Raw genomic sequence first — 26,784 nt, 5'->3', positions numbered from 1 at the left:
TTTTCGCACGCGTGCGATATGCAACAAAACGCTTCGTGTCTGTTTACAGCCGTAAGTTCGAAAATACAAAGTCTGATAAGTTTTCACACGCGATATATATATAAATTCTTCGCTTGTGGTGAGGTATTGCCAAGACATGGAGTTTTCTCACGTGTGCGACATGCAACAAAACTCTCTCGCGCGTGAGATATTGCCAAGATATCGAGTTTTCTCACGTGTGCGATGTGCAACAAAACTCAACTCGGTCAGTCACGTGCAAACTATTACTTCACTTGATGTCACCGCATCGTTATTCGCGCCAGCTGTGACAGAATAAGCATTAGAAAACGGCCGCGGATCGCATATCGCGCGTTGCGCCATGCGATATGCAACAAAGCCCTATTCAGATCAGCTGGGCAATACAATCATTCGACAATGGTCCGCGCCTCGCCGCGTATTTCCCGCGCGTTGAGGTTGCGATGTGCAACAAAACTCTTGAAATCCATACCTTTCTTTGTCTGAGTGTTATAGCCTGTTGTATAGGTAGGTAGATATTACAGCAGTTTTCTTCACTTCATCTGACCGTCGGTTGTAATCTCAAGCGAGCCCTTGTAACGAAGAGACGTCCGCGGCTCGCCGCGCATGTCCCGCGCGGTGCGCTTGCGATGTGCAACAAACTCTCTTGCGTTTCCTACCAGGCGTGATGAGATGTAGGTGCCCGGAGCTGTCACACGCTTTGGATGCAATAAAAACCTGTTGTTATTTCTAGCATGGGAGTTACAGCTCAGGCTAATAGAGTGGAAATTCAGAATCGTCCGCGGTCTCCGCGCGTTGCGGCTGCGATGTGCAACAGTTTGCTCTCTCTAGGAGTCGAACAGAATCATCACACAAAGTCTTTCCGGAAGCGTCCCGCGTGGTGTGCTACGCGAAGTGCAACAGCTCTCATCAGGTGTTGTCATATGTGGCATGGCGATGGTAGGGAAATGTGGGAAACGTCCGCGGATCGCCGAGTGTATTCCGCGCGTTGCGGATGCGATGTGCAACAAAACTGTGATCTTGAAATGGTGGAACATGATAGGAAGCAACAACTTAAGAAGTGGAAATGGTAGAAGCCGCGACATGTGTTTGATTTAGTGTATTATAATCCAGTGCCGGATCTGTCTACTTTAAGATCATCCCAGACTAAAGAATGCCTCAGACGACGACTACACGCCTTCTATCCCAACACCTTCAGGCCCCCTTTAGTCTTCCCAGACTTCTGCACTCCAGCCCCAGTCTTATCCCTATCCTTCCCTCCGTTCCTATTCTTCCCCTTTCCATTCTTCCCATGCCTATCCTTATCCTTCGGGTTCACAGCTTTAATTTCAGTCGTACTCCGCCTTAACAAGACAGGATGACTTCCAATATACTTTCCCTGCATTTCCCTCGCGGCGGAGAAGAATTCATCTCCATCGCTAAATGATACGAATCCGAAGCCTTTTGATTTGGTGGTTCGTTTGTCTCGGATTACACGTGCTTTTTGGATCGAAGGCCATCGGGAGAAGGCTTTGTAGAGAGATTCGTCGGTCACTTCGCCTGCGAGATTGCCCACGAATAGACGGAAATGAGCGGGGTCCCATTCAAGAAGTGAGGAATCGGACCAGGTTATACCTCCACCAGATCGGACAACGGTTTTGGAATTGGGGTTCTTGGAGTCGGATACGATATTAGCGACACCTGTATCGCTATGAGCGGCAGATGCCATAGCTGCTGATGACATTGACGGGCCAAATGTTTCTGATCGCGCTCCTGCCCCAAGTGGTGCGGCATTTGCAGATGTTGCCGCGCCGGAGCTTTCTGAAGTTCCATTGTTGAATCGACGGGCTGCTGGATTGGGGCCCGTATAACCAGAAGTATTACTCGCCGAAGAAGCGTCTTTCCCTGCATATGCCGATTGCCATTGTGCTATCTGTGCTGCCATGTCCGGATCTTCTTCATATGCCCTAACGCCTGGATTGGCGCTCGGAGGCGCAAACGGGTTTCTGATTTGAGGAGCGGCTCCATATGCGTCTGGCTGTGGTGCGGCATTGTAGCCTCCGTATGCTGGCTGCTGATATGGCTGAGGCGCCTGGTACGAATTATTGTATGGTTGGGGTGCTGCTACTGATCTAGGCGCGAAGCCTCCATACCCCGAGGACGAAGGTGGGTATGCGCCCGGTCGAGATGTTGCGGCATTATAGCCTTGTCTAGGAGGGAGGCTCGTTGGAGGAGGACGCGCGGGAAGAGATGGGTGTGAGGCGTTTGAGTTCAGACCTGGAGGTGGAGGATAGGACATGATGAATTGCTGGTCGGAAACTCTTATGGTATGAGTGTTAGACGTACCTTTGCGCCTTGAGACGCAGTGGTTTCTTCAGCTCGTTTCTTCGATTCTCTGGTGGATATAAAGCTTCTCTACGCGATTGTCGACTAGTTGCGGGTTACTGGTGGATTGTTGCTTGTGCAAACGACTAACGGTGGAGTGGTGGATGAAGAGGTTGGGATCTTGAAGATTCCAGTTAGGCTAGAAATCTGGTGGTGATGAAATCAAGCGCGTCCAAGGCGCCCAGCGTTTAAAGGCTTGGCTTAGGAGCGTTTCAAAGTCACATGTTCGGGCCGGCTCACTTTCCGACCATCGGTAGAAGCTGTCTTTATGCCTGAGGTATCACACATTTCTGCCTTATTTGGCGGGGTCAGTGGAGTTGAAAAAAACAAGGTGGGGGTATCGAGTCGGGACACATCAAATTGCATGAATAATCTGCCAGCAGGAAACGCGATGAAACGGATTAATCGTGGCCGAAAGAGGAAAATGAAGAGTTGCTGGGAGGCCGGTTATGATCATTGTTCAGTCACGATCATGGTTGCAGATAGGAACTGTGCCTTCCTGTCGCCGATTGATTGAGCGTTCTCATCCCGGCTTTATCCATCGTTACGAGCTATAATCCCTCAAAAGGAATACATCCTTCCCGCATCTCCACGACGCCTTTGATCCTCCGCGCAGATATATATACAACCGTCCATGATTGTATGGGTCGCGAGGCATTCCCGCGGTGATACTTGTGCTTCCAGAGATTCAGTCCCTGGCAAATGGTCGTCCCGTACCTAGTCTGAAGCGGTTGCTGTCACCACTCGAATCATGCTCGACCAAAGCAGCGATGGGAAGTGTCCAGGTGGTTGTCGACTGGTCAACCCTTTGTCAGCCTTTAGCAGATATTAGACCAGATCCAAGGCCAGTTACACTTCTCACGCAAGACTATTAGCTGGAAGAAATTCTGCATTGGCCCTTGTATCACTCAGATGATTACATCCATGTCATTCGTATTGAGATTCTGAAATAGCGCTCTTATTATGCCAAACTCTCTGTGCAAGTATCATCGTCGGGTTTGACCAGCTACCTACTTCACCAGCACCGCTGCTTTATCTCTCCTTCCATGTTCATGCCTCACCACTTCGCCTAGCCCAGTCGAGGAGCCTTCGCCGACTAAGCAGCCCCTCCAACCATTTAGACCTCCCAACCTTTCCGTCACCTCTAAACAATTCTTTTCCTTTACAACACCAAGCTTCCCTCTTACTTTACAACACCTGGCTGGAATCGATTTCCAGACATTCCATTGAATTTCTTCTCTACACCATATCCTCCGTCTCTGACGCACATTAGTCACCATGAGCTCACCAACGTAAGTGTTGTTTTCTTCCCCCTCGCAAATTACCCCACCATCGCTATCGTCATGCCACGGACGTTTCAGCGCTGCGCAGTACCACCAGCCAGTATCCAGGCGCACAGTGTAGATAGTTACATCTAACAGCTCTGCATCTGCTCAACCATGGCATGAATTTTTCCGTTGACAACTGATCTCGACTTCCTGCAGCGCTCGACTAGCAGCCATCAACATTGGCGGGTCCACGTCTGCAAGTGCGCGCGGAGCTCCGGAGCCTCATCTCAACAACAATAATAGTTTGGATTCGAGTTTGAGCTCGAATATTGATCAAGATGCTGACCATGCTCCTAGAGGAGATTTCGGCCTCATCGGCTTGGCCGTTATGGGTCAGAACCTGATCCTCAATGCTGCGGATCATGGATTCAACGTTATTGCCTTCAACCGTACCGTCTCAAAAGTTGATCATTTCCTTGCAAATGAGGCCAAGGGTAAGTCCATTCCCTTCTCCTGGTTTGAAGATCTTTTTGCGAAAATAAAATGCTAAGTTTTGTTTTTTTAGGAAAATCGATCGAGGGCGCCCACTCCATCGAGGAGTTCGTGAGCAAGCTCAAGAAGCCCCGTCGTATGATGATGTTGGTCATGGCTGGAAAGCCAGTCGACGACTTCATTGAGACTCTTCTTCCATTCTGCGAGAAGGGTGATATCATTATCGACGGTGGTAACTCGCATTTCCCAGACACCAACCGACGAACAAAGTACTTGGCGGCAAAGGGCATTCGATTCGTCGGTTCCGGTGTATCTGGTGGTGAGGAGGGTGCCAGATATGGCCCATCCATCATGCCAGGAGGAAATGAGGAAGCATGGCCATATATCAAGGATATCTTCCAGGGCATTTCCGCCAAGAGTGATGGCGAGGCATGCTGCGACTGGGTCGGTGACGAGGGTGCTGGTCACTACGTAAAGATGGTACACAATGGTATTGAGTACGGTGACATGCAATTGATTTGCGAGGTGAGCAACTCTAGGCATAAAATCCTCAATAACAAGCTGACATCAAATAGGCATACGATATCATGAAGCGAGGTCTCGGAATGCAAGACAAGGAGATTGGTGATGTGTTGACCAAATGGAACAAGGGTGTTCTCGACTCCTTCTTGATCGAGATTACTCGTGACATTATGTACTTCAACGATGATGACGACACTCCTCTTCTCGAGAAGATCCTCGATTCTGCTGGACAGAAGGGAACCGGAAAGTGGACCGCCATCAACGCTCTCGATCTCGGAATGCCAGTCACCTTGATCGCCGAGTCGGTCTTGGCTCGTTGTCTCTCATCTCTCAAGGGTGAGCGTACTCGTGCCTCTAAGGTTCTCGAGTACGTTGGACGAACCAACAAATTCGAAGGTGATAAGCAACAATTCTTGGACGATTTGGAGCAAGCTCTTTACGCATCAAAGATTATTTCTTACGCACAGGGTTTCATGCTTATGCAAGAGGCTGCCAAGGAGTACAAGTGGAAGCTCAACAAGCCATCCATTGCTCTCATGTGGCGTGGTGGATGCATTATCAGATCCGTTTTCTTGAAGGATATTACCGCCGCTTACCGTGCTGAGCCAGATCTTGAGAACCTTCTGTTCAATGATTTCTTCAAGAAGGCTATCCACACTGCCCAGCCTGGATGGAGAGACGTTGTTGCCAAGGCAGCACTTCTCGGTATCCCAACTCCGGCTTTCTCCACTGCTCTCTCATGGTTTGATGGTTACAGAACAAAGGATCTCCCAGCCAACCTGTTGCAGGCACAGAGAGATTACTTTGGTGCTCACACCTTCAAGATCAAGCCAGAGCATGCCAGCGAGAAGTACCCAGAGGGCAAGGACATCCACGTCAACTGGACCGGTCGTGGTGGAAATGTCAGTGCTTCAACATATCAAGCATAAGCGATTTTTTTGGGTCGGTGACGGTTTCGGCAGTGCTGTATTTAGAGTGCTTTTTTCATTACATACCGTAACATGAACAATTATCCATTGAATTCAAAAGTTATACCTATTGCAATATCTGTTCCTTGCTCTTTTGTTTGTGGTGTTGAAAATTGTGCGTGTTTTCTTATGCACATTGAGTTGCTCCGTTGCAATGATAAATTCTTACGGGACTTCCATATGAACTCAGCCAAGTTAAGCGTCTTGAGAGTGCTATATTTCCAATGTTCTTGAAATCAGAATTCAGACGTTGTTAAAACGATCCTAACATTTTGTACAAAGTCTTCTATCTTGTATCCAACTTGTCGTGTTTAACAAAAGTGTCTCTTCAGGATTACTCACCATTTTTCCTGCTTAACTGGTTAGACCATTCTGTAACCAATTAATGGTTTCATTGGTTGATATTGTAATTTATCAGTCGTACAACTACTTCGTCAACACAATATCCTTGCTATCGTTCATGCTATATCGATGATGTTTCACCGTCGAGGTTTATAGGCCATGGATATGGTGGGTAGAAGGGGGTGGGGAGGATCTTGGAGGTGGAAGTGGGTGGTTGTGGGAGATAGTTGTGGATGTTGCTGAAATTCTGAGTTTTCGTGTAAATGTTCTTTGCGTTTGGAGTGTGGAGAGGGTGGGTTGGGTACAGGTTGAGATGGATGGAAAATTATACACCCTGCAATTTTCTCATGGATTTTTTTGTCGCTTGTTGGAGTTCTGGAGATGGAAGTCAGGATGCGGTAGCGGGACATCGTGTTTGTATACCATGTTCTTATGCTTTTATCAAATTTGGATGCGCGAAACTACTCGTCCGATTTTTCATCCTCCACATCGACCGAGCACTTATTCTCAAACGAATATGCTGGTCCATTTCATTAGCGAGCATGCTTGTGGGTACTTCGGAACAACCCACTGTTCCGGCCGTAACGTATCTCTCTTTTTCTTGGGGGATATCGTAGGATTGCGCTTGTTGCTATTGTAAGACTTGCTCTTTTGGGGGGTTGGGAGATAAGAAATGGTATTCACTGTTTGAATGGCTTTGTTGGGTGGGTCTGATAGGATGGGGATGGCATTGAGGGAGGGCGACGATAGGGCGGTTGGAGGGAGGTGGAGGCGTGGTGAGACGTTTTTTCGAGTGAGCGTTGCGTACTGTGTTGATGTGTGTTTGATTAGGTAGGATTTTCACTTCATAATTTTGAGTTAGGGGAGGAGGGAAGATGTTTTGAGAGTTTGGGTGTTGATGGCTGAGTGATTTTTTTCCTTTGTTTTTGAATTCCACAGTTTGTTTAGCTGCCAAAAGCGCCATGTAGTCGTAACTGTCTACAAACTTCCTAGAGTCTCCCACTTACCAACGGTACCTATTCTATAGCACGATATCATAGCTCTAGTCCCCTCGTTTCGATATTCGTGTTGCTACTGTGATTGTAGCTCCTCCTAGAGGCTCAAATGCCCTACCCCGTACAGGTTTTTTATACGATCGTCTCCAAAGTGTACCTTTCGTGACCTTCCTCCAGAGTTATTACCTAGGAAGTATCCTAGTTCCTGTCCCTTACCCCTAACACGACGGTTTCTACCGAATTTGTCTCCTCCCGAACAGGATAGCGTTTGGAAAAGACTCCTATCTCTAATGATGGATGAGGGTTGGTTGTTATCTTAGGTTTTGTGAGTTCCTGGGGTGCCTGATGGTTTGGGTACCTAGGTAGGATGTCTTAGCTATAACTGACACTTGAACGATGTTTCAAGCTTCGGCTTTTCTCGCTTTCATATTAGTCAAATCTTAATAAAACGTCTCATCAACTTGAGCATGTAGTTCCTCAATATTGAATGGCATCTCTTCTACCAATAAAACCTCAGGTGTCATACTCCCATCATAATTTCCGCTTAAAATTTCATTTCCCCACGTCATACTTCTCAAAGACGAAAGAACAGAGACTCATTTCATAGGCGAAGAACGAGAAAACAGCTGCTAGCCAATTGTGTCAAACGAAATGAGTCTATTCTCTACCACTCAGCTCGTTTCTTTGGGTTGCTCTTGAGTTGTTAAGGGAATTTTATGAATCATCTTACCTGTACAGATGTTAGTTTAAGCGAGGAAATAAGGGGTAGATTTTATATCCCAAGTAAAAACACCAGGAAAATATAGCATATGCATACCTTTCATCTCGAGAATCATCCAAGACACATTTCCCCATACATAATTTCTTATCAATCGAACAATTTCTCACAAACTACTTTCACCCCGCGAAGAATTCAAAGCTGAACTCGTCGTTCTCTCCACCGCCCGGATCCCAGCCTCCCGAGCGAAAAATCGAGGGAACAGTGAACTGGTTTGCCAGTTTCCAACCGCGTCGCGAGAAAATTTCGATCTCTTCCTTCTTTCCTTCTTTTCTCTTTACACGCCACGGTTCAAAGATTGCAATTCTTGCAATAACCTCGTTCTAATTCTCGTCGATCCAATTGACTCAATTACTTCTGATCCAACCTCTTGACGCGCTTTTTCGCCGTCTTTTCCACACGTACCAACTCTTTCGCTGCCGTTGCAAGCCAATTGCCCAGCAGGCAAGTATTTCCTCGAACTACTACGATATTCCCAATCGGTGCTAATTGGAGATATATAGACACAATGTCTCCACCAAGATACTATCAGCCAGGGACGGTTGGAGAACAGCCTTCGCGTCCTTCTGGTGTTCCGAGGAACACACCACCTAGGCCTGCCGTGCCAGAAGCTCTGCTAGCGCCAGCGATGAGAATTGGGGAGCAGCCTTCGCGGGACTCTGGTGTTCCGAGGAACACACCACCTAGGCCTGCGCTCCCCCCGGTGAGAAGCATCGGGGAGCAGCCCTCATCAGGCTCCAATATCAAGAGGAACGCTGGCACTAGCTTTCAGATGTCAGTCCCTGCGCCAGCGCCACCACCACCAGCAGCATCTCAATTCGCTCCTGCTGAGTCTTCGGCTTCGGCTGAGGCTCAGGAGAGAGGAACGAAGCGTACGAGACCATCTGAACCAGCTTCTGCTCCCGCTCCCGCTCGTGCTCCCGCTCCGGCTCCAGCACCCCCAGCTCCAGTCGTGCCAAATCTGGCACCAATTGCTCCACCAACTCGTTTGTCTTCTGGTCCTGGAAAGGGAAAGGGGAAGCGACCTCTTAATGGGTTTGCAAATAAAACCGCCCAAAGTGTTCCGGGGTGGCAGCAGTCGTTTCCAGCACCGATCTCAAGTGGCATTGCTTTTCAGCAATTCACTTCCCAACAGGCTGCTCCGGCACCTTCTTATAGTGGCAATCATGCTCAGCAGAGCTTCCAGCAACAGGTTGCCTCGGCACCTGGTCACAATAGCCGTTCTATTCAACAGAGCGTCCCGCAGCAACTGCCTATGACTCCAGCTCATAATGGCTTTCAAGATCAATTGAGCCAGTTGCAGCAATTTGCACAGCGTGCCGTGAGTGCCCAGCACGCTTCTCCACGACAGTATCCTTGGACGCGGCTTCGACAAACACAACAAAACGGGGCTCTGGGATATACCAACCCCTATACACCTACTCATCGTACCACTAATTATAGTGGAAGCTACCCACTCACCCCTCCGCCATCTCCTCTAACCCCCAAGAAGCTGAACCCCTTGTCCTGTAAGCGAGAGAAAACAAAGAAGACCACGAAAGAGGTATATAGAGTCATCCAATTGAAGCAAGGCAAAAAGCGCTTTGGAAAAGTGGAACCCAAAAGACGGAAGCAAGATGAAAAGAACGATATCTTAAACAGATTCGAGAAGCAAATCGAGTACCGAGAGGCTGCCGTTGGACGGATGGACTGTAGATCTGATTACCTAGGGTTCGGAAGACGAGATGTGTACGGCAAGTTATTATGTACTCGTCTTTGAAACGCATGGCTGCTGACTTTATTCCTAGAGCTTGAGCTCGCTTTCGAAGGGCTTAAAATTGACCTAAAATGAGTGGTGGCCGGCTTCCTCACAGAGCTCGAATTCTGGTGGGCGATCATTGTCGAAGTTGCTTTTGTCCCTTAGTGGTCTTTCTGTTGGACTTTGAGGATGTCTCAAATTGTTGATTTACTTTCCGACCTTTTTTATATATGGCTCTTCACTTTTCAGAAGATGACATGGCAGCAGGTTGGACCTCCCGACGTTGGGCTACCCGATTCAGCTAGTCATCATGACTAAGCGGGATCCACTTCGTCGCGGTCGCATCTTTTGTCGCGACACCTGTCTGTCATTCACGGCATCAATTGTTGATTTCTTGCAATTGTCAGCCAACAGATTCCCGTCGCAGAAATCATCATGCAGGAACCAAGTCAAGGAATTCATCGCGACCTGGTAAGTACAAGTTCAAAGTGAATGCAAATGGCAGATCATTGACAGTATCATCGCAGCAACCGCATGTCCATCTTCTCTCAACTTACAGATTTCCAAGTTTACATTCACTTCATCCCGAGAAGGTAGCAGAATGGCTATTGGGAGCCCCAAAAATCGCGCGCGATACAGCTCCGTTCTACTGGACTTACCTTGATCGACCTCCGCCAACCTCGATTTTCCTCACATGGCAGTCTCAATCCTTAGGCACAGAATTTCCAAGTGATGGTTATATATGGGCGCCTAGAGAAGAAAGCTTCCAGCTAGAGATCAATGGTGGATACGTAAGCTGCCAGACCCAGTTGCGGACAAGAATTGTCCTGCTATGTTGGGTACACATCTGACAGACTTCAGACTATCGAAATGTATCATTACAAGGTCGGCTATGCACCTGGTGAACCTGTCGCGCTACACGCCCGGCGAAGATATCGTCTTCTTCCTTCCAAAAGACCAGGAGCTCCAATGCCAGACCCGTGTCTATGGATCACGCATTATACCCAGGCTGAACCTGCGGATCGAATCCCATCGAATCTCATTCCAATCGACGCAAGAGGTCACCAGTCGATCAGCACGCGGGCTTATCTCCACGCACAAGGCCAAATCGTGCAGAAAGATTTCATGCTGAATGATAGGACCAATTGGCCACAAATAGCGTTTCCAAGAAACCAGCCTCGCGCAGCACCGATATACGGCAATAGCGCCCCTCCACCGAGGATGCCTCAACATATTTCATATCCTCCACAGCACCCTACCGTCGGACCCCCTGCGAAACGGGTAAGAACGCAACCGACTACAAACCCAGCGGCTCCAGGTAGTGCCATCGCTGTCCTTGATGTAGATGATGAAGAGGATACTTCTCGCGGGGACCTTTTCGATCACACGACTCCTCGAGAGATCAGCGAAAGCAGATACAAGCAAAACCACGAGTGGATGGAAGAGGTGTTGTCTTCACCCTATGCGATCAACCAACTCATCCCTGCAGATCTCGGGCTTGGAGTCCGCGGACAGCTTGTGCGACTCACGGAGGGCATATTTGACGCACCTTTAAATCCTGACACGGATGTCGTAAAGCACAACTATGTTGGGAAGTTGGATCCGGAAAAGGCAGAATTGTTTCGAAAGCGTGTGGGTGATGAGATCTCCCAGACTAACAAGGAGATGGAGAAAATCAAGGCAAAGCATGCAAAGCGTATGGCAAAGTTCAAACGCGGCTCCTTGATTACCCAGGCAGAGAAGCAGCTTCGAACTGCCGTCAATGATCCAGCAGCCACTGGCCCTGAATATTGGCGTCTCGAAGGTAAAATTGATACCGAAGATGGGGATGATACCCCGCCGGTCACTCAAACTCCTTCTAAGGTTTCCGACATCCTTGCACAAGTTGAGGCATCTTTGGGTCGTCATGCCGCAGTTGTCCAGGAACTGATTTGTGTCCAAAAAGGTGGCTATGAAGAACCTGTAGCTCGACCGAGTCCACGTGCTCCAGTTGTTCCCAGCCCCCGAGTATCACCACCTGCTTCCAACAATGGCTCGCAGAATAGTGGTGTACTTGTCGGTGATGCAGATATCGAAATGGGTGGTTCTGCTGCTGGTTTACTTGATCAGTATCATACCGGATTATCCTCGAACGCCACTCCCGCCAGTGGTGGCTTTCCTACCCCTCAACCTCATTTACAAGCACCTTCATCAGCTGGAACTCCCAATTTGACTGGGGCTTCTCCACGTCCTATGGGTCAGACGTCCATGCATCAAATGCCACACAATGAGGTCAACATGTCGAACATGGGACAAACAACAGAGCAGCCGCTAGACAATGGTGGTTCGGGCGATTGGGTTGTTGTACCACCTGGTGGTGTCTCCCCTTCGAACAACATCGCGCAAGCTCCGATTCATACCATGCAATCTTCTCATATGAACGCTCCCACCGCCGGTACACCTGCTTCAGCACCCCTCACAGGAAATCCTTCCCCTCACCCAACAGGCTCTTCGAACCAGACTCCTCTTGCGGATTTTCATACATCGCCTAATGATTTTGCCGATCTAGGAGATCTTGATTCCGCTGGAGATGCGTTGGCTGGTTACGGAGAAGGTCTTGGTGGCGATAGTGGTGGCCTTGGTGATCTTACCATGGATATGGATGGTGGCATGGACGACTCGGCATTTGGAGATGCTTTTCACGGCGTTGAGAACCCCGGAGATAATGAGCACGACGGTCTCTGAGTGTTCGGTGGAAATGAGTTGGATTAGACATTGGAGTGGAAGCAATATCGATGCATCAGAATCACGCTACGCCATCTCGACATAAAGTGCGATTGCGAGACTATCCATTGACCCTGGGCTACTTCGGAACGTCGCTGGGCTGTACATTGTTTTTGGAGGGGTGCTTTTGTAGTATTGATGGAAGTCCTGGTCCATGATTCGTTTCCTGACGGCAAATGACTCGGTCCCGCCTCGTGGTTGCTCACCCAACCTCTTGTAGGCAACCGAGTCATAGTGGCCTCGGAAACTGAAACGGATGATATTCTTTCCTAACCTTTCATCATTGATACGGCGCTCTGGAATCCCGCCACTTCAATCTTCTCTACACCCATTTCTGTTCTTCGTCTCAGGGTTATTCTTTCGATCTCTTTGATAAGCCGAACCGATGCGCTCGGTACCAACATTGTAAACTAAAGATACGGAAATTGGTTCAGGCTGGAAAATCTGTATTAACAATAGAGCTACTATTTCTTGATGATCGTCCAGTTGCCATTGAAGCACGCTTTCCTAATGCAGTCGCGACATATATTACACCGCCCCAATTAATCAGCCACAACCTGCCACAACACATATCGAGCCTCGCAAGATTCCATCATTTATCTACCAACATTCATGGAATGTCTGTTCACCACCAGAGATGGGCTCGGGCAATTGAAAGCTGTCGAAAAAACGCACCATGGCAGAAGCACCGCGAGTCAAATATCGGCCACTCGCACGAGGAGATGAACACGAAATCCGCCTATTGCATCTTGAGCCTCGTTCGTTCTCCAAAGGAATTTCTTGTTACTTCAGCTACGCATTTCTAGAAGACAATCCAGTCTACGAAGCTTTGTCTTATATGTGGGGCCTAGAACAAATTTGTGGGAGTATAGTCGTCGATGGCACACCTTGTAAAGTGAGAAAGAATCTTTTACTAGCATTGAAGCGACTCAGACTCCGCGATGAAGAGCGCATACTATGGGTTGACGCTCTATGCATCGATCAAGACACGCCTGATGAGAGGAATCACCAGGTGTCTCAGATGGGCCAAATATATAGCCAAGCTCGAAGGGTATGCGTCTGGATTCATCCTGATCAGCCAGTCTTCAGACAAATCCCTCAATCGATTAGGCCTGCTGGAATTGATTCGTCATCAAGTTGGCTCACATATGAAGTTGTTCACGAAATATGCCATCAGACATATTGGAGCAGGCTTTGGATTATTCAAGAACTGGTTTTAGCTGCGGATATACAGCTATACTTTGGGAACTTAACAGTCTCCTGGGCGGCTTTTTCTGCAAGTTTACGCGGACTAGGCTACAACACGAAATCTCACGATTTGATGACAGCACATCTCAATACATATGATACAACGCCTGCGAAATTACTACGTCTGTCAGATACAAATGTCGACCAGATCTCGCAACCCAGTGAGCATACGCTAATTCATCTCATGACAATTTATCATTCAGCAAGGTGTGCCAATCCACGAGATAAAGCGTACGCGCTTTTAAGTTTGGCTGCCCCCTGCTGCCAGAACGCTGTTCCTGTTGATTACGATAAGTCCGTATACGATTTGTGGAACGTCTTGCTCGCGCATCACTTGTCGGTACATTGCACATATGCTACTACTATTGATAATATTCCGACTGCCATCCGAGGGGCGAATGGCTATGTTGATAGCCAACGAATCAAGCAAGCCATAGCGATACGCAATCTTCTCTCAGCTCGGACGCCACCAAAGCAGTGCCATCAGCTTACGGCAAAACTAACACGTCTTTTCTCGGTGTCTAATGAACTGCAAGTTAATTTTACAGAATGTGAAACCATAAGCATGATCGGCACTATTTCATCACCTATCTACCATGTTAGTCCTCCGCTTGGAAATACTGGGCGTCCACTAGCTTGGTTGGGATCAAAATCTGCGCTCGAAGTGTTTCACTCAGCAAGCAAGATCAAAGAACACTTAGATCAAGGGTTGTCTTCGCATAACGCTCGAAATTATGTTACTGCACCCGGCCAACGTCCACACTCCATTGCCAACTTTTCAAATGAGATAGATCTCATTCAGGAAATTCCGAGCGTACATCAAACGCCCAATTCTCGTTTTGTAGATACATCCGGACGAATGAATGGCCATGCGCCAGTCCAGGGCCTGTATGTCAGTAGAGCTTTGGACGCCTCAGAGCCTGTTGCATCATATGAGTATGATTCTCTAGTTGAATTACTTAACATCCTCGAAAGCATGATCGCCAACAGCTGTTTACCAAATCCTTGCGTCCTGGCTGTCGAAGAAAGTGGCAAAGCAGTACTCGCTCCGCCCAACACTAAGCTAGGGGACTTCATATGCAAACTAGAGTCAAGTTCAATATATCTGATCCTACGTCCGAACGGAGTAAGTACACCACTTTTTGGTGCCGGTATTGATTCCCGGAGGATCAATAGAGACGCACTTTTTAATAGCAATCTCTACACTATTGTCGGTCGAGCCATAAGTCTATTCTCTTCGGATCCTGGGTGGAATTTTCCTCTCTATGACGTTCCATTGATTAATATTTACGTTGACGCGCCGGTCCTGCAGACCTTGACGAGGCTTTCGGCGGTGAGTGAGCCTGCGGCTTTTGTTGATCAAGATGCTGGAGATGTTCAGGAGAATGATAATGGGACTTGGGGTAGAGCGGCTTTACCAATATATGATATGGAGGTGGACATTGAATTGGGGGGTTGTTGGAGTTAAAGATTTTGTTTGTAATACGTAGGCAAAGGGTTGGAATAGCCGGAGAATCTATTTTCTGTTATGTGTGGCATCCTTTGAACTTGTTTTTCGTATATATACCCTTTCTACATCTAGGTAGCTAGCATATATACGTGTATTTCGTATTGAATAGAAGTGCTCATCCAAGTGAGAGACATACCCCTAGAAGCCCGCATCGAAAATGATCTAAGAAGACCTAGTATGATATTTTCTTTGCGCCGAGAGGAACGCTGAGATATATAACCACTTTTCAGAAGACGTCAATCAGCGATCTGAACCCAGTACTCCTAGTCTATCGCGAAACAGTGCGCAGCTAAAAATTCAGTTTAAGTTTTCGACATAGGATTTAGTGATGACAGAATAGTATTTATCAAGATGACAGGATAAATAGAACCAGGTATCCGATGTGTTGAACATGCGACAAATGCTGCATTAACACATGTAACATTATATCTAGTTGGGAAGTCGTTAACATTTCAATTAGTAGCTTCCAACAGACATTTATATACTAACAATTCATCATTTCTCCACTTGCCAGGCGGTTGATGTAGAAGATTTCAGCTTCAACATTTTCCGTAAGCTCGTTAACCCCGTAGAAGCTTCTTTGCAATTTCATATCTGCAGCATCAGGTTACTTATTGATACTTTGAACCCTCCATAAATGATCTTGCGTTTGATAGAAACGGCTTTATTTCGATCTGGTATGCAAAAGAATGGGTTACAATATCTGTGACCCATCTATCACAAATTCATGGAGCGACAAGGAACTAGTGAATGAATCACTGCTCTATTTCAACCTTCAATCTTCTATCAATCTCTGCCTAGTTTATGTGTATTATAACTCTACTTGCTAGGGCAATACTTTGCGATATATACATCTTAAAAAGAACAAAAGATAAGCTGTGGCTGTGTAGAACTTCAAATTATAACTTCCCTGCCTCCTTCAGGTTTGCTCAAGTCGTAAAATTCTCGGTTACTATATTCTCCCTTCGAGTTTTCATGCTATATAATCGGACTACTTTCTAGATACTCAACAAGCCATGATCTATACTCATCGTATATATCTGCAGTGAGGCAGAGAACTGATGAGCTCGTTTCAAAAATCATACGCACTTTCCGATACATGACTTTTTAGACCCACTGAGAACGACGACCCAGAACTTCAGCATCGTCCTCTTTAGTGAGCGTTGCAACAACTTTGTCCAGTTGTTCCCCGCATCGAAGTGCTTCTATGATCTGGTCGACCTTGACCTTACCCGTTCCGGGCGGTAAAGAGCACATTATGTTCTCGGTTGTCGGGCACTTCGCTTGCAAGTCTTGGATCTGATTTACGAGATTCCAATGGCTTGCTTCGATATCTTCTTGGTATATACATTGCCTCATACCAGTCCGTTTCTCACGCCCTGAGCAAGGCTTTGTTTTGCTGCACTATTAACAGTCAGCATGCCTTTCATCAACCTCAAATAACATATTGTTGGTAAAGTATATTATACCTCGGAACGAGCATTAGCACAGTTGAAACAAAAACTTTTGAGGTCATTTGGAGATCTTCGAGGCCAAGGTGAAGCTTTACCCCAATGCTGTACCGAAATGTGAGCCAGTTGCTCCATGTGGTGCCCGAGATATTCTTCAAATCTCTCCCCCGATACCCATGTATGGCCGTCATCTCCTTCATCTGTTCTCAGCTCGTCGCACAGCGGACAGTCTTTTGCTGAAAATGTACTTTGTGGACCCCGGTCTTCAATAAAACGCTCAATTTCCCAAGGATCCATTGGATTGTTAGGGTGATGATACTCGAAATGTTCCGCATAATCTTGGCTCGTCGAGTCGAAATCTGCTAAGCAGGCAACGGAAGAGGTTTTGCATATTTTGCATGTCCAATGGCGTCGATGATACCGGAGTTCGTGATCGAACCAGTGTCTACGATTACTGAATGCTCGATGAGTACAATGTTTTGATGTGCAAATATACGTTCGGAGATCGGAGAATACATGGTTCCTAAGCATAGGTTAGTTACCACAGGTTTCATTCTGCAATTGCTTACACCCATTGCGCATGTTTCATTATCCGGTAATTCTTCTGGCATAATGGACATCGAAAATGATCTAACCCATCGACGCTTGGAGAGCCTGGCATGGAAGCCCATGATGCGTGTAGCCTAGGAGAAGCAGTATGTGAGCGTTGAAGGATATCTACATTACGATTAGTGGTCGATCTGATCAGCACTTCTGGTTCGACGGCTAGCGCTGTTGAGCATTCGTACCAGACAAATCACTTGAAATTTCCTCATCCGCCAGGTCAAGCTCTCCATAGGCGGTCATTGGTGTGGAAGAGATAAAATTACTCTCTCGACGGTAGGCCAGAAACGTGCGTCTATCGGCGATCGCCGCACCTAATCGATGAAGTAGCCATTCGTTACCGCGTTGAGCCTTATGGAATTTCGTTTTGACGTAGGCAATATCATGCGTCTTGTTGTGGTTATAATTGCGACTAGCTGTAAGGTAGTCTTGTTCCAATTCCGAAAGCTGATCTGGTATATCATGTATTCTGCGGAAATGCCAATTTCATCATCGTCAGTTGCATCAGCATGAACAACGAGATTTGCCGTCGACTCTCCTATTCGAATCTCGTGCTGACCTTCGTGTCTACCCACACTGGATGCTTGACTGGTTGGTATCTTTGAGGTACGATCGATGGCTAGAAAACGGTTGGGGAGGCCCGCACCGTTTTCGGCGTAGCGGCTGTGGATATCGGGCTCAGTCTCGTGCGCTGATGAGAACACTACCTTCATACACATATGACTCGGACTCAATTAAACCATTGTGAGAAAGAAGGTGAGAGGGAAACCTTACCACTCCACCCAAGCGGGTTCCTCCAGGCGCTTCCACATCCCGAAACATTTTTTGTCAGGGCAGATACTTGAGTCTTCATTGTCTCCTATGATGGGACTTCTATGTATCACTGCCATGCTAACCGTAGCACCAGGAGAAACAAAATTTGCCCAATTACGTCCCGATAATCGTTGATTGTGGTGCAAGCTCATTGGCTGATATTGGCCGCGACGAACCAATGAGCTCCCTGGCAAGTTTTTGAACTCTTCTCGAATGAAAGTATGAAAAATCTAGAATGCATTAGATTCTGTCATCGTTTGAGGCACTGCGATACAAGCCTTATAGTTACGAAAGATCTCGTAAGACAGTGTCCTGGGAGGCGAGCCGTAAGCGTCCAAAAAAGTTATATTGTAATTCGCCAGAAGGAGTGGTGTTATCGCTCGCGAGGGTTCAAGCAACCTTCGTCGAAAGCTCTGTCAGTAGAAGAATCTTCGTCGGGGACTGGTGCACAATCACCTAGACAGAGCCAAGCTCAGATAATGTCAACATTGAAAACGGGCCAGGAAGTGAGAGTCACTTACAATAAGTTGCGAAGGAATTGACCCACATATAGCAAAACTGAATAGTACCTGAAGTGGCATTAGTCATATCCCATGTCGAACTAGGATGATCGTACACTTCTCTGAGAGACTCTTCCGTTGTGCTTCCATATCCTTTGCGTTGAAATTCTGCGTGCTGCGTATTAGGGATGATGCGATGTCTGTTGTTGCCAGCTATTTTCCTTCCCCTAGGACGACGACCTCCAACAATGTGAGTCTGTCCTCTGGCCCGCGTTTTCTTGCTGCTTATCTTCTGCAACGTATCAACTTTCAAACAAGACTCAATGCGCTGCTGTGTGATATGTGAGTCAGTCAAATGAGTCTTAATTTTCTGGATATCCGATTCAAAGTCAGGATAAGGATGAAGATCGAAGCTCCCTTGCAGTTTGAGAGCGACTTCGGTGCAGACCGAAGAGCCGAGACTTTCGCGGAGCAGTCCCAGAATGTTTGGTGAAAGCACGTCTGTAAAAATAGTTTCCATCTGTTGGGGGAGGGTCTCCTGAACCTTCAAAACGACATCCCTTGAAAGAATCAATTCCTTGGAGCAAGATCTGGGAAGAATTCATCACTCACAAGGTCAAGCGATGGATTAAGGTATCAATAATTCGCATATGTTGATCAATCTTTGCTTTCAAAGCTAATACCTTATCCTCCTTAGCGAAATGCCATTGTAGCTTTTTCCAAACATGTCGATGATGACCCTGAGCTGCACTCTTCCCTAAACTAGGTTCGTACTTTCTCACGGCATCTATAAATTGCTCGACTGGTCCTCGGATCAAAGAAACTTGCTGGGTGATCTCATCACCATATGTTGGATGAACTTTCAACGCGGTAAGGGTGTTCAGACCGTCAATCGTGCGGATAAGATCTCGTAGGAAGTTAACAGACTCTTGATAATTACCAGCAGCACCATCAGTACTATCGAGTGCTTTGACAAGATTGAACAGGAGAGTTAGAGCTGCGGCAATATCGCCGGCAGACCATCCGAATGACATCTTTGTGATGGAGAAAGATATCGAGTGTCCGCGAGGCTGAGAACTACAGTATTACAAACGCCGCAGCACCCAATGGGTTGAAGATCCGTGAGCCATTAACCTTAAGGCTCTTCGTTCTCTGACAGCCAAACGCCACCAAAGCCACTTTTATGATCGGCATAGAACATTGACAACATGGGTGAGGAACGCAACAAAAGCTTCATTCATACAGAGAGAAGTTGTGATGCAGTGTGTATTCCATAACTACGCGGACGGATTTCTGGATTAAGTGCTCAAATGACAGCATGAATTAGACATTCAAGCCGTAGGGTAGCAAAATAACAAACAGACATGATACAACAATCATGAGTGCAAGAGAAAGTCAAAATACAAGCATGCTTTGCAAGCGGTCGTGTAATCAACTTTGATGGAGGAGCCGCTTGGTCATTGAGTAATCATGGAAGGAGAAGGAGTAGGGTGCCACAAAATTTTGCGTAGAACATTTCGTAGGAGGAATCAGGAATCAGGGATGTCGAGGTGTGCCAACCAGTCCGTAATCCGATGTTTGCGGGTGAGTAAGAAGATCTTGCGACACAAATGAGGAATAATATCCTTAGGTGGAAGTGCGTGCTTTGGTGTTGTCTCAAAGATTCTGTCTTCGCGACTTCTCTCACCGCCCTGGCGCGTTTCAATTGAGTTTCGGTCGGTAACATCATCTGACTTCCGATCTGGTCCTGCTCTTCCAAATCCAGCTTAATCCAGCTCCTTGGAGCTCGGTCTGCGGTCTGAGCTTTTAGACCAGAACATCCACACCAATCCTGCCGGCAGACACGAGATCGCCGCGGTCACAGACAGGGAAAGAACCTGGTTCAAAGAGCTAAAGACACCGACGTGGTAATGTGGAGAGCGCAATGTTATGGACTCTCCACATCACCACGCAGTTGCAGCAATTGACCAGAATATTTCTTCAACTTCTTCGCCATTCCCAAGTATCCCTCTGACTCGTTTGTCGACCTCAAAACGCCCTGCCGAGCACTCCAGCGACGACAGCGACGCTCCTGATGCAGCAGCCGCTTTTTCTAGAACTCGAACCCCTGATCGCAGAATGTCGGAGTCTTCAGGGCACAGGAGGAGGAGAAGTAGTCTTATGAACAACATAGAGAGTAGTTCAAGGGGGAAGCCACGACGAGCTTCTGCATCACCGACCAAGAAAGATCCGATTGCAGAGGAGCCGAAAGTGACCGATGGCTTACTGGATGAGGACAACAAGAGCACGAGTGAGGATCTGGAGATGGACAACTTTACAGACGACGGGCTACAAGACGACGAGGAGACTGGGTTGACTGGGGGTAGTAGAGGCAGACGGAAAGAGAAGAAACGGAGGAATACCTTGCTCGACCATCGAATAGCCGGCGACTCCACGATAACGGACGAAGAGAAGAAGCAGGCTGATCAGGATGTGTTCAGGGCGGGTATTGTCAACGCGATACTCATTGCCTTGTGGTACATATTTTCGTTATCGATCTCAATTGTAAGTGCTCATATCTAGATGTGTACAAATTGCGTTTGCTAACTGGTACAGTACAATAAATGGATGTTCTCAGAGGACCGTCTTAATTTCCACTTCCCACTATTTACAACATGTATGCACATGCTTGTTCAATTCTCCCTATCCTCGCTCGTCCTATATTTCCTTCCTCAATTCCGGCCTCGATACGATTCTCTTTCGAACCCACACGATACACGAGCGGAGGACTCAGATTTGGCGCAGCATGAGGTAGACTCCAAGAAGCCTCTTATGACACGGATGTTCTATTTCACACGCATCGGACCTTGCGGAATGGCGACAGGACTTGATATTGGATTGGGCAATACCAGTCTGAGATATATCAGTCTTACATTTTATAGTGAGAGCCCTTGCAAACCCACTATGTCCCCAGCTAACGAATATGTAGCAATGTGCAAGTCGTCTTCATTAGCTTTTGTGCTCTTATTCGCCTTTCTCTTCCGACTAGAAAGCCCATCATGGCGTCTCGTAGGAATCATTGCGACAATGACTGGTGGAGTAGTAATGATGGTAGCTGGAGAAGTTGATTTCTCGGCACTCGGATTCATTCTCGTCATCTCTGCAGCATTTTTCTCCGGTTTCCGTTGGGGTCTTACGCAGATTCTCCTTTTACGAAACCCCGCGACATCGAATCCTTTCTCGTCAATCTTTTTCCTCGCACCAGTGATGTTTATTTCACTTTTCTTATTAGCCATACCCGTGGAAGGATTTCCAGCGCTGTACGAAGGTTTCCAAATCCTTGTCGAAGCGAAAGGAAAGGTCTTAGGTCCTCTGCTTCTCCTCTTCCCTGGAGTAATCGCATTTTGCATGACCGCTTCCGAGTTTGCACTTTTGCAACGAACTTCAGTCGTCACGCTTTCGATCGCTGGAATCTTCAAAGAAGTCGTCACTATATCTGCAGCAGGTATTGTCTTCGGTGACACCTTGACGCCAATCAACATTTCCGGCCTCTTCGTTACAATTGGCGCTATCGCTGCATACAACTACATCAAGATCACCAAGATGAGAGAAGACGCCCGCTTAGAAGCACACAAAAAACACATTGCAGAACACGGAGGAGGCGGAAGTGGCAGCGAAGCAGACGGTGAAAGCGAATCCGATGAAGAGGAATGGAATACAATGGAAGGCACAATGGTTACTTCAGATGGCGATATAATTCGCATCCCAGGCACGCCTTCAAAACCTGTTCATCCTGGGGAAAGCTCGGCATCGAATCAATTACGGGGGTCTACGGACAGAACGAGAGCGGAGATGGCGGCTTTGGCTGCCAGTAAGAAGGAATTGAGTGATTGAAATTTGCATGTTAGCGTTTGTCATGGATACGGAATAGAGGAGGTGTAATATATACCCGTCAGAGAAATGGGAGTAGGGTTGGGGGGTTGGTTTGGCATACCCTGAGGCGTTTTAATTTGTCCTTTTTTTTGGCATATTTGTGTATAGTTGAAGAGCGTGGGTTATGGTATATATGAACTGAGACATCGTCCAATGTCTTATCGTTATGTATGTTCGTTGTGAAAAATATCGACTCAATCGCAAGACATTCAATATCTTGACCACAAAGACTAACCTGTTGTTTCCTCGTATGCGAAGTCTAGGCCGTGTATGCAATCCCAACGTTATGTTAGGTCGGAAAAAAGAAGAATGCAAGTGCGGTCGACTTTGAACCATCCTACAACAGCAAACTTCCATTTTTCACCCATTTCGTATTCGGTAGTTTTTGTATTCGGCAGATCCAGGCCAGGGCCCAAATCACACATCCATTCCATTTCTTCTCCGACCCCGACCATATAAGCGAAATACGTCCGTTCTCTAAAAGAAATATAACAAAATTATAACATAATATAAAAAAGGTCTAAATAGACTGTTTTACTTTTGAGGTTCCCTTTTATTGTTCTTAAAAGTCTTAGTTAATTCGTAGTTGTGTAGAAGTCGTAATTACTCTTTACTTTCGGAGTCTTATTTTAGGGGGGTCGGAGAAGAAATGGAACGGCCTCGGGCTTGCATACACAAGATCCGAAGCTCAACCGCTCCAACCAATCAAGCATCCCCAATGACCACTCATCCCCAGTTTTGCTCCCGCTCCGGATAATTGCCGTCCATATATCTTACATATATAAAGTGCCTTAGGGCAAATGTGCTCACAATCAGACCAATCAAACGGTCCTATAGTGTAGTCGGTTAGCACATGGGTTTTTGAAATGAAAAATACCTGGGACCTGAGTTCGAGTCTCAGTAGGACCTTTTCTTTTTGCATTTTTTTTGTTTTTCGATTCTGGGTATCAAAGCATGAGGGAGTGGTTTTTGGATTTTTTGGGTGGGTAGGGGGTTTTGGGATTGTGACTTTGATTTTGGAAAGTTCCAGGTTGGTTCTTATTACAGATGATTACATAGAGGTAGGAGCGATAGCTTTTCATTATTCATTTTTGCCAGTTAGAAGTCTTCTCTTATTACAGGCCGCGCTATAGTCATTTGATATACTTTCTATCAATATAACTACACAGCTGAGGAGCATTATTTCGCTTCTGAATTATAAGCGACTTTCAGGCGGAAACCTGGAACCTCCAGTTCCTTTCTCAACATCTGCAGTAGACAGTTTCCACGATATCTCGACGGTTCAATTGTAGCTTTGTGACTACGCATTGCGAAGCTGTGATCTGAAATCAGGTCGCCAGGAAATACAAGATATGCTGCAGAAGTCCACGTCGGGTGAGAAACTATTCGACTTTAAGCGCTGTTATCTTCGAATGCGATTTCGAGCTTAAAGAAGTGGTTGAATTAGAGATGAAGGATTTCTACAATTTGTCGGGTTTTCTTTATTATTTTTACTTGGCTGACCAAAGTAGTCTCTAATGTGGTATCTCACAGACTGTTCGTTTGAAGGAATACAAGCCACCCAAAGAACCTGAAATAAACATCGTTAAAACTCATCCAAAGCTCCATCGATGACCAAGATATCCATTAAAACATTTCAAATGTCAACTCCACCACAACCACAAACAGGATATTCCAGAGTTTCCAGCCCAACTCCCACCGCAGCAGAAGCCCAAGGAGACATCTACCTATCAAGAACCCGATTCCGCCATCTCAGCGCTCTGAACGCCCAACCCGAGATCCCAGACCTTTTACAACAATGGACGAGCCAATCAGTCCAACCACCTTCTAAGGCTGCGGAGCCATCGCAGCAGCAATCAAAAATGGCCACAAATACCTCCTCACCCAACTCTCAGCCCGCGGGTTCCCCCTCCTAGAACCAGACGCCGAGGACTCCGCCTGCGAACACGCAGTCCGCACCGGCGACCTTGAAATCCTCGAGCTACTCCTCACTCACGGCTGGGATCCCACCGTCACCGCGACGGGGAAATCCAGACTTGAGTTCGCACCACACACCTTCCAAGATCACAGCAGCTGACAAGCATAGTCAAGTCCTCAGCAACCCGTCCATCCTCCGCTGGTTCCTCGCCCACGGCGCCGATCCTAACGCGTGGTGTCCTTACGCCGTGACATCCGTCACCGAAGCCGCGCGCTCGGCTCCGCTCGACACGCTCCGCATCCTCGTGGATCACGGCGGGATTGTCGTTGCTACGGATGCGGTTGCGCAGGCTGTCGTTGGTGATGTGCTGCGTTTCCCGGGGAGACTTGAGGTGGTGAGGTATCTTCTTGAGCGAGGCGCGCCGGTGGATGCGTATCGGTTTGAGGGGGTGGGTAGCGAGGCGGTAGGGCTGATGGGGGTTTGGGGGATGGAGACGGGGTTGCAAATTGCGGTTAGAGGGGGGAGGGGGGAGATGGTGAGGTTGCTGGTGGGGTATGGTGCGGATGGGATGAAGAGGGGTGGGTTTGGGACGAGGGGGGAGACGGCGGGGGAGATTGCTGAGGGGGTGGGGTTGCGTGAGATAGGGATGCTTCTTAAAAGGCCATGAAGCGACGAGTAAATGACGCGAGTTGGTTTGGTGTGATGAGGGAGACATATAGAAAGGTCGCTGGATATCCACGTGACCGAAGCACACCTCCTAGCGTTCCAGCACCTTGTGATTGACTATACGCTGGAGTATACAAATGTCTAATCAGTATATCATGCGGATTCTGGGCCGACCACGAGGAATTACGGTATAGCGAGTGCCAGAAGCTCAGGAGACCTTTCGAAACTCGGAGTTTTAGGTTACTAGAAACCAGTCCATCCAGGTATTCCCAGTAAATGTTGAAGCTGGAGTAGTTGACACTAACGAACCTCTTCTTGGATATCATTGCACCGATGTAATCACTGAAGCAACACCAGAGCAACACCAGATCAATAAGTTCAACGTAATTATATAATGTATTCATTTCCGCTATCTTTATTCATCAATCATAACCTCTCACACCAACTTAAACAGTAGTATTCCCCCACAAACTCCACGGCCCATTCATCAAAGTCCCCCTATAAATCTCATCCCCCGCTTGACTATAACTAGGCAGGCCAACATACCCATTCAACCAATCCAACACCGTCTTATGCCAGATCAAACTATTCTCCGGCTTCAACACCCAATGGTTCTCATCCGGGAAATTCAGGAACTTGCTGGGCACGCCCTTGGCCTGGAGGACGTTGAATGCAGCGAGACCTTCCGCGATGGGGAGACGGTAGTCGAGGTCGTTGTGCACGATGAGCATGGGGGTCGTCCAGTTCTTGGTGTGCGCGGCTGGGTTCCAGCGGGCGTAGTTGTCGTAGTCGTCCCAGAGGGTGCCGTTGAAGTCGTGTTGCATGAACCAGAGTTCTTCTGAGGCGTATTGGGAGAGCGTGTTGAAAGAGCCGTCGTGAACGAATTGGGCTTTGAATTTTTTGCCGAGGTCGTGGCCTGCGATCCAGAAGCCCATGTAGCCTCCGTAGGAGGCACCGAGTTCGACGGAGCGGTTGGTGTCGACGTAGGGGAGGTTGGCTTCGATGAATTCGTAGCCTTTGACGAGGTCGATGTAGGGGGAGCCGCCCCAGTTGTTTTGGATGCGGTCGGTGAGTGCTTGTCCGAATCCGGTGGAACCGGTTGGGTTGAAGGCGACGACGACATAACCTTGCTCTGCGAAGACCATCATATTCCAGCGGTTGGACCAGGTGTCGGCTGTAGAGCCTTGAGGACCACCGTGGACGTAAAAAGCAAGCGGGTAGGTCTCGTTCTCTTTGAAGAAAGATGGCTTGATGACCCAGGCTTGTACCATGTGGCCACCATCTCCCTCGTAGTATACTTCTGAGATTTGGCTCTTGGAAAGTCCCCATTTAGCACCGTATCCCAGGTTTGCGCTGATCAAGGAAACACCTGATGTGGCGTTGGATGCAGCAGCTGCTACAGGATCGACCCAGGAGTAGATAGAGTTGTCCAGGAAGCTGCTTCCAGTGACAAGAATCTTACCGCTGGACACTACATGTCCTTCAGTTGCTGAGTCTGCGTAGATCAAGCATGGGAAAGACGTTGTAGCGGGATCGGCTGCAACGCTGAACATCCTGACTCTGGCGCGGTCCTCGACAGCTAAGTAAAGGGTCGCAGAATCTGGAGACCAGTAAATGGCGGAAGGACTTCTGTCCCAAGCACCGACGCCAGCTGCATCAGCGTAAAACTCAGAAGCCTCGAGTCCTTTGGTGATATCAGACACAAGGAGAAGACGGTTCTTGTCACTCTCATAATTGATGCCCTTCATTCGGACAAAGGCCAAAGAGTGTCCATTTGGTGCGAAAGCTGGTGCGACTGAAGCTCCTTCCAAGCCAGGAGTAAAGATGGCTTGTGGTGAAGGAGCAGCTTCCTTGAAAGTTTTCAAAGGAAGATAGTAGAGGTCCGATTTTGTTGTTGTCGCTTGGTTAAGCTTTGGAT

The 26,784-nt window shown here is 47.6% G+C and overlaps 9 protein-coding genes across 9 annotated transcripts; 6 read left to right on the top strand and 3 right to left on the bottom strand.

Moving 5' to 3' along the window:
* Positions 1–1,195: 1,195 nt before the first annotated feature.
* GLAREA_02113 (RNA-binding, RBD) lies at positions 1,196–2,293 on the bottom strand (the record flags this gene model as incomplete). The annotated part of the gene is made up of 1 exon (XM_008089329.1): positions 1,196–2,293. The coding sequence occupies one exon, from the start codon at positions 2,291–2,293 to the stop codon at positions 1,196–1,198; it is 1,098 nt and encodes a 365-aa protein (XP_008087520.1).
* Positions 2,294–3,657: 1,364 nt separating this feature from the next.
* Positions 3,658–5,590, top strand: GLAREA_02112 (6-phosphogluconate dehydrogenase C-terminal; the record flags this gene model as incomplete). Its single annotated transcript, XM_008089328.1, has 4 exons — positions 3,658–3,671; positions 3,864–4,141; positions 4,213–4,664; positions 4,715–5,590. The coding sequence occupies 4 exons, from the start codon at positions 3,658–3,660 to the stop codon at positions 5,588–5,590; spliced, it is 1,620 nt and encodes a 539-aa protein (XP_008087519.1).
* A 2,662-nt stretch (positions 5,591–8,252) lies between these two features.
* GLAREA_02111 (uncharacterized protein) lies at positions 8,253–9,503 on the top strand (the record flags this gene model as incomplete). The annotated part of the gene is made up of 1 exon (XM_008089327.1): positions 8,253–9,503. One exon carries the CDS (start codon positions 8,253–8,255, stop codon positions 9,501–9,503), a length of 1,251 nt encoding a protein of 416 aa, XP_008087518.1.
* Positions 9,504–9,917: 414 nt separating this feature from the next.
* GLAREA_02110 (uncharacterized protein) lies at positions 9,918–12,206 on the top strand (the record flags this gene model as incomplete). Its single annotated transcript, XM_008089326.1, has 3 exons — positions 9,918–9,953; positions 10,010–10,273; positions 10,344–12,206. The coding sequence occupies 3 exons, from the start codon at positions 9,918–9,920 to the stop codon at positions 12,204–12,206; spliced, it is 2,163 nt and encodes a 720-aa protein (XP_008087517.1).
* A 715-nt stretch (positions 12,207–12,921) lies between these two features.
* On the top strand, positions 12,922–14,961 carry GLAREA_02109 (uncharacterized protein; the record flags this gene model as incomplete). The annotated part of the gene is made up of 1 exon (XM_008089325.1): positions 12,922–14,961. The coding sequence occupies one exon, from the start codon at positions 12,922–12,924 to the stop codon at positions 14,959–14,961; it is 2,040 nt and encodes a 679-aa protein (XP_008087516.1).
* A 1,149-nt stretch (positions 14,962–16,110) lies between these two features.
* Positions 16,111–19,404, bottom strand: GLAREA_02108 (uncharacterized protein; the record flags this gene model as incomplete). The annotated part of the gene is made up of 10 exons (XM_008089324.1): positions 16,111–16,407; positions 16,473–16,977; positions 17,024–17,171; positions 17,243–17,509; positions 17,617–17,720; positions 17,832–18,100; positions 18,160–18,182; positions 18,270–18,326; positions 18,392–18,930; positions 18,983–19,404. 10 exons carry the CDS (start codon positions 19,402–19,404, stop codon positions 16,111–16,113), a joined length of 2,631 nt encoding a protein of 876 aa, XP_008087515.1.
* An 895-nt stretch (positions 19,405–20,299) lies between these two features.
* On the top strand, positions 20,300–22,613 carry GLAREA_02107 (Multidrug resistance efflux transporter EmrE; the record flags this gene model as incomplete). Its single annotated transcript, XM_008089323.1, has 4 exons — positions 20,300–20,914; positions 20,966–21,290; positions 21,339–22,220; positions 22,546–22,613. The coding sequence occupies 4 exons, from the start codon at positions 20,300–20,302 to the stop codon at positions 22,611–22,613; spliced, it is 1,890 nt and encodes a 629-aa protein (XP_008087514.1).
* Positions 22,614–23,922: 1,309 nt separating this feature from the next.
* GLAREA_02106 (Ankyrin repeat-containing protein) lies at positions 23,923–24,867 on the top strand (the record flags this gene model as incomplete). Its single annotated transcript, XM_008089322.1, has 3 exons — positions 23,923–24,184; positions 24,235–24,322; positions 24,369–24,867. The coding sequence occupies 3 exons, from the start codon at positions 23,923–23,925 to the stop codon at positions 24,865–24,867; spliced, it is 849 nt and encodes a 282-aa protein (XP_008087513.1).
* Positions 24,868–25,312: 445 nt separating this feature from the next.
* GLAREA_02105 (alpha/beta-Hydrolase) lies at positions 25,313–26,614 on the bottom strand (the record flags this gene model as incomplete). Its single annotated transcript, XM_008089321.1, has 1 exon — positions 25,313–26,614. The coding sequence occupies one exon, from the start codon at positions 26,612–26,614 to the stop codon at positions 25,313–25,315; it is 1,302 nt and encodes a 433-aa protein (XP_008087512.1).
* Positions 26,615–26,784: the final 170 nt, after the last annotated feature.

Source organism: Glarea lozoyensis, assembly GCF_000409485.1.
Source record: "Glarea lozoyensis ATCC 20868 chromosome Unknown GLAREA7, whole genome shotgun sequence".
Classification (NCBI taxonomy): domain Eukaryota; kingdom Fungi; phylum Ascomycota; class Leotiomycetes; order Helotiales; family Helotiaceae; genus Glarea; species Glarea lozoyensis.
This window is presented reverse-complemented; position numbering and strand designations above follow the sequence as displayed.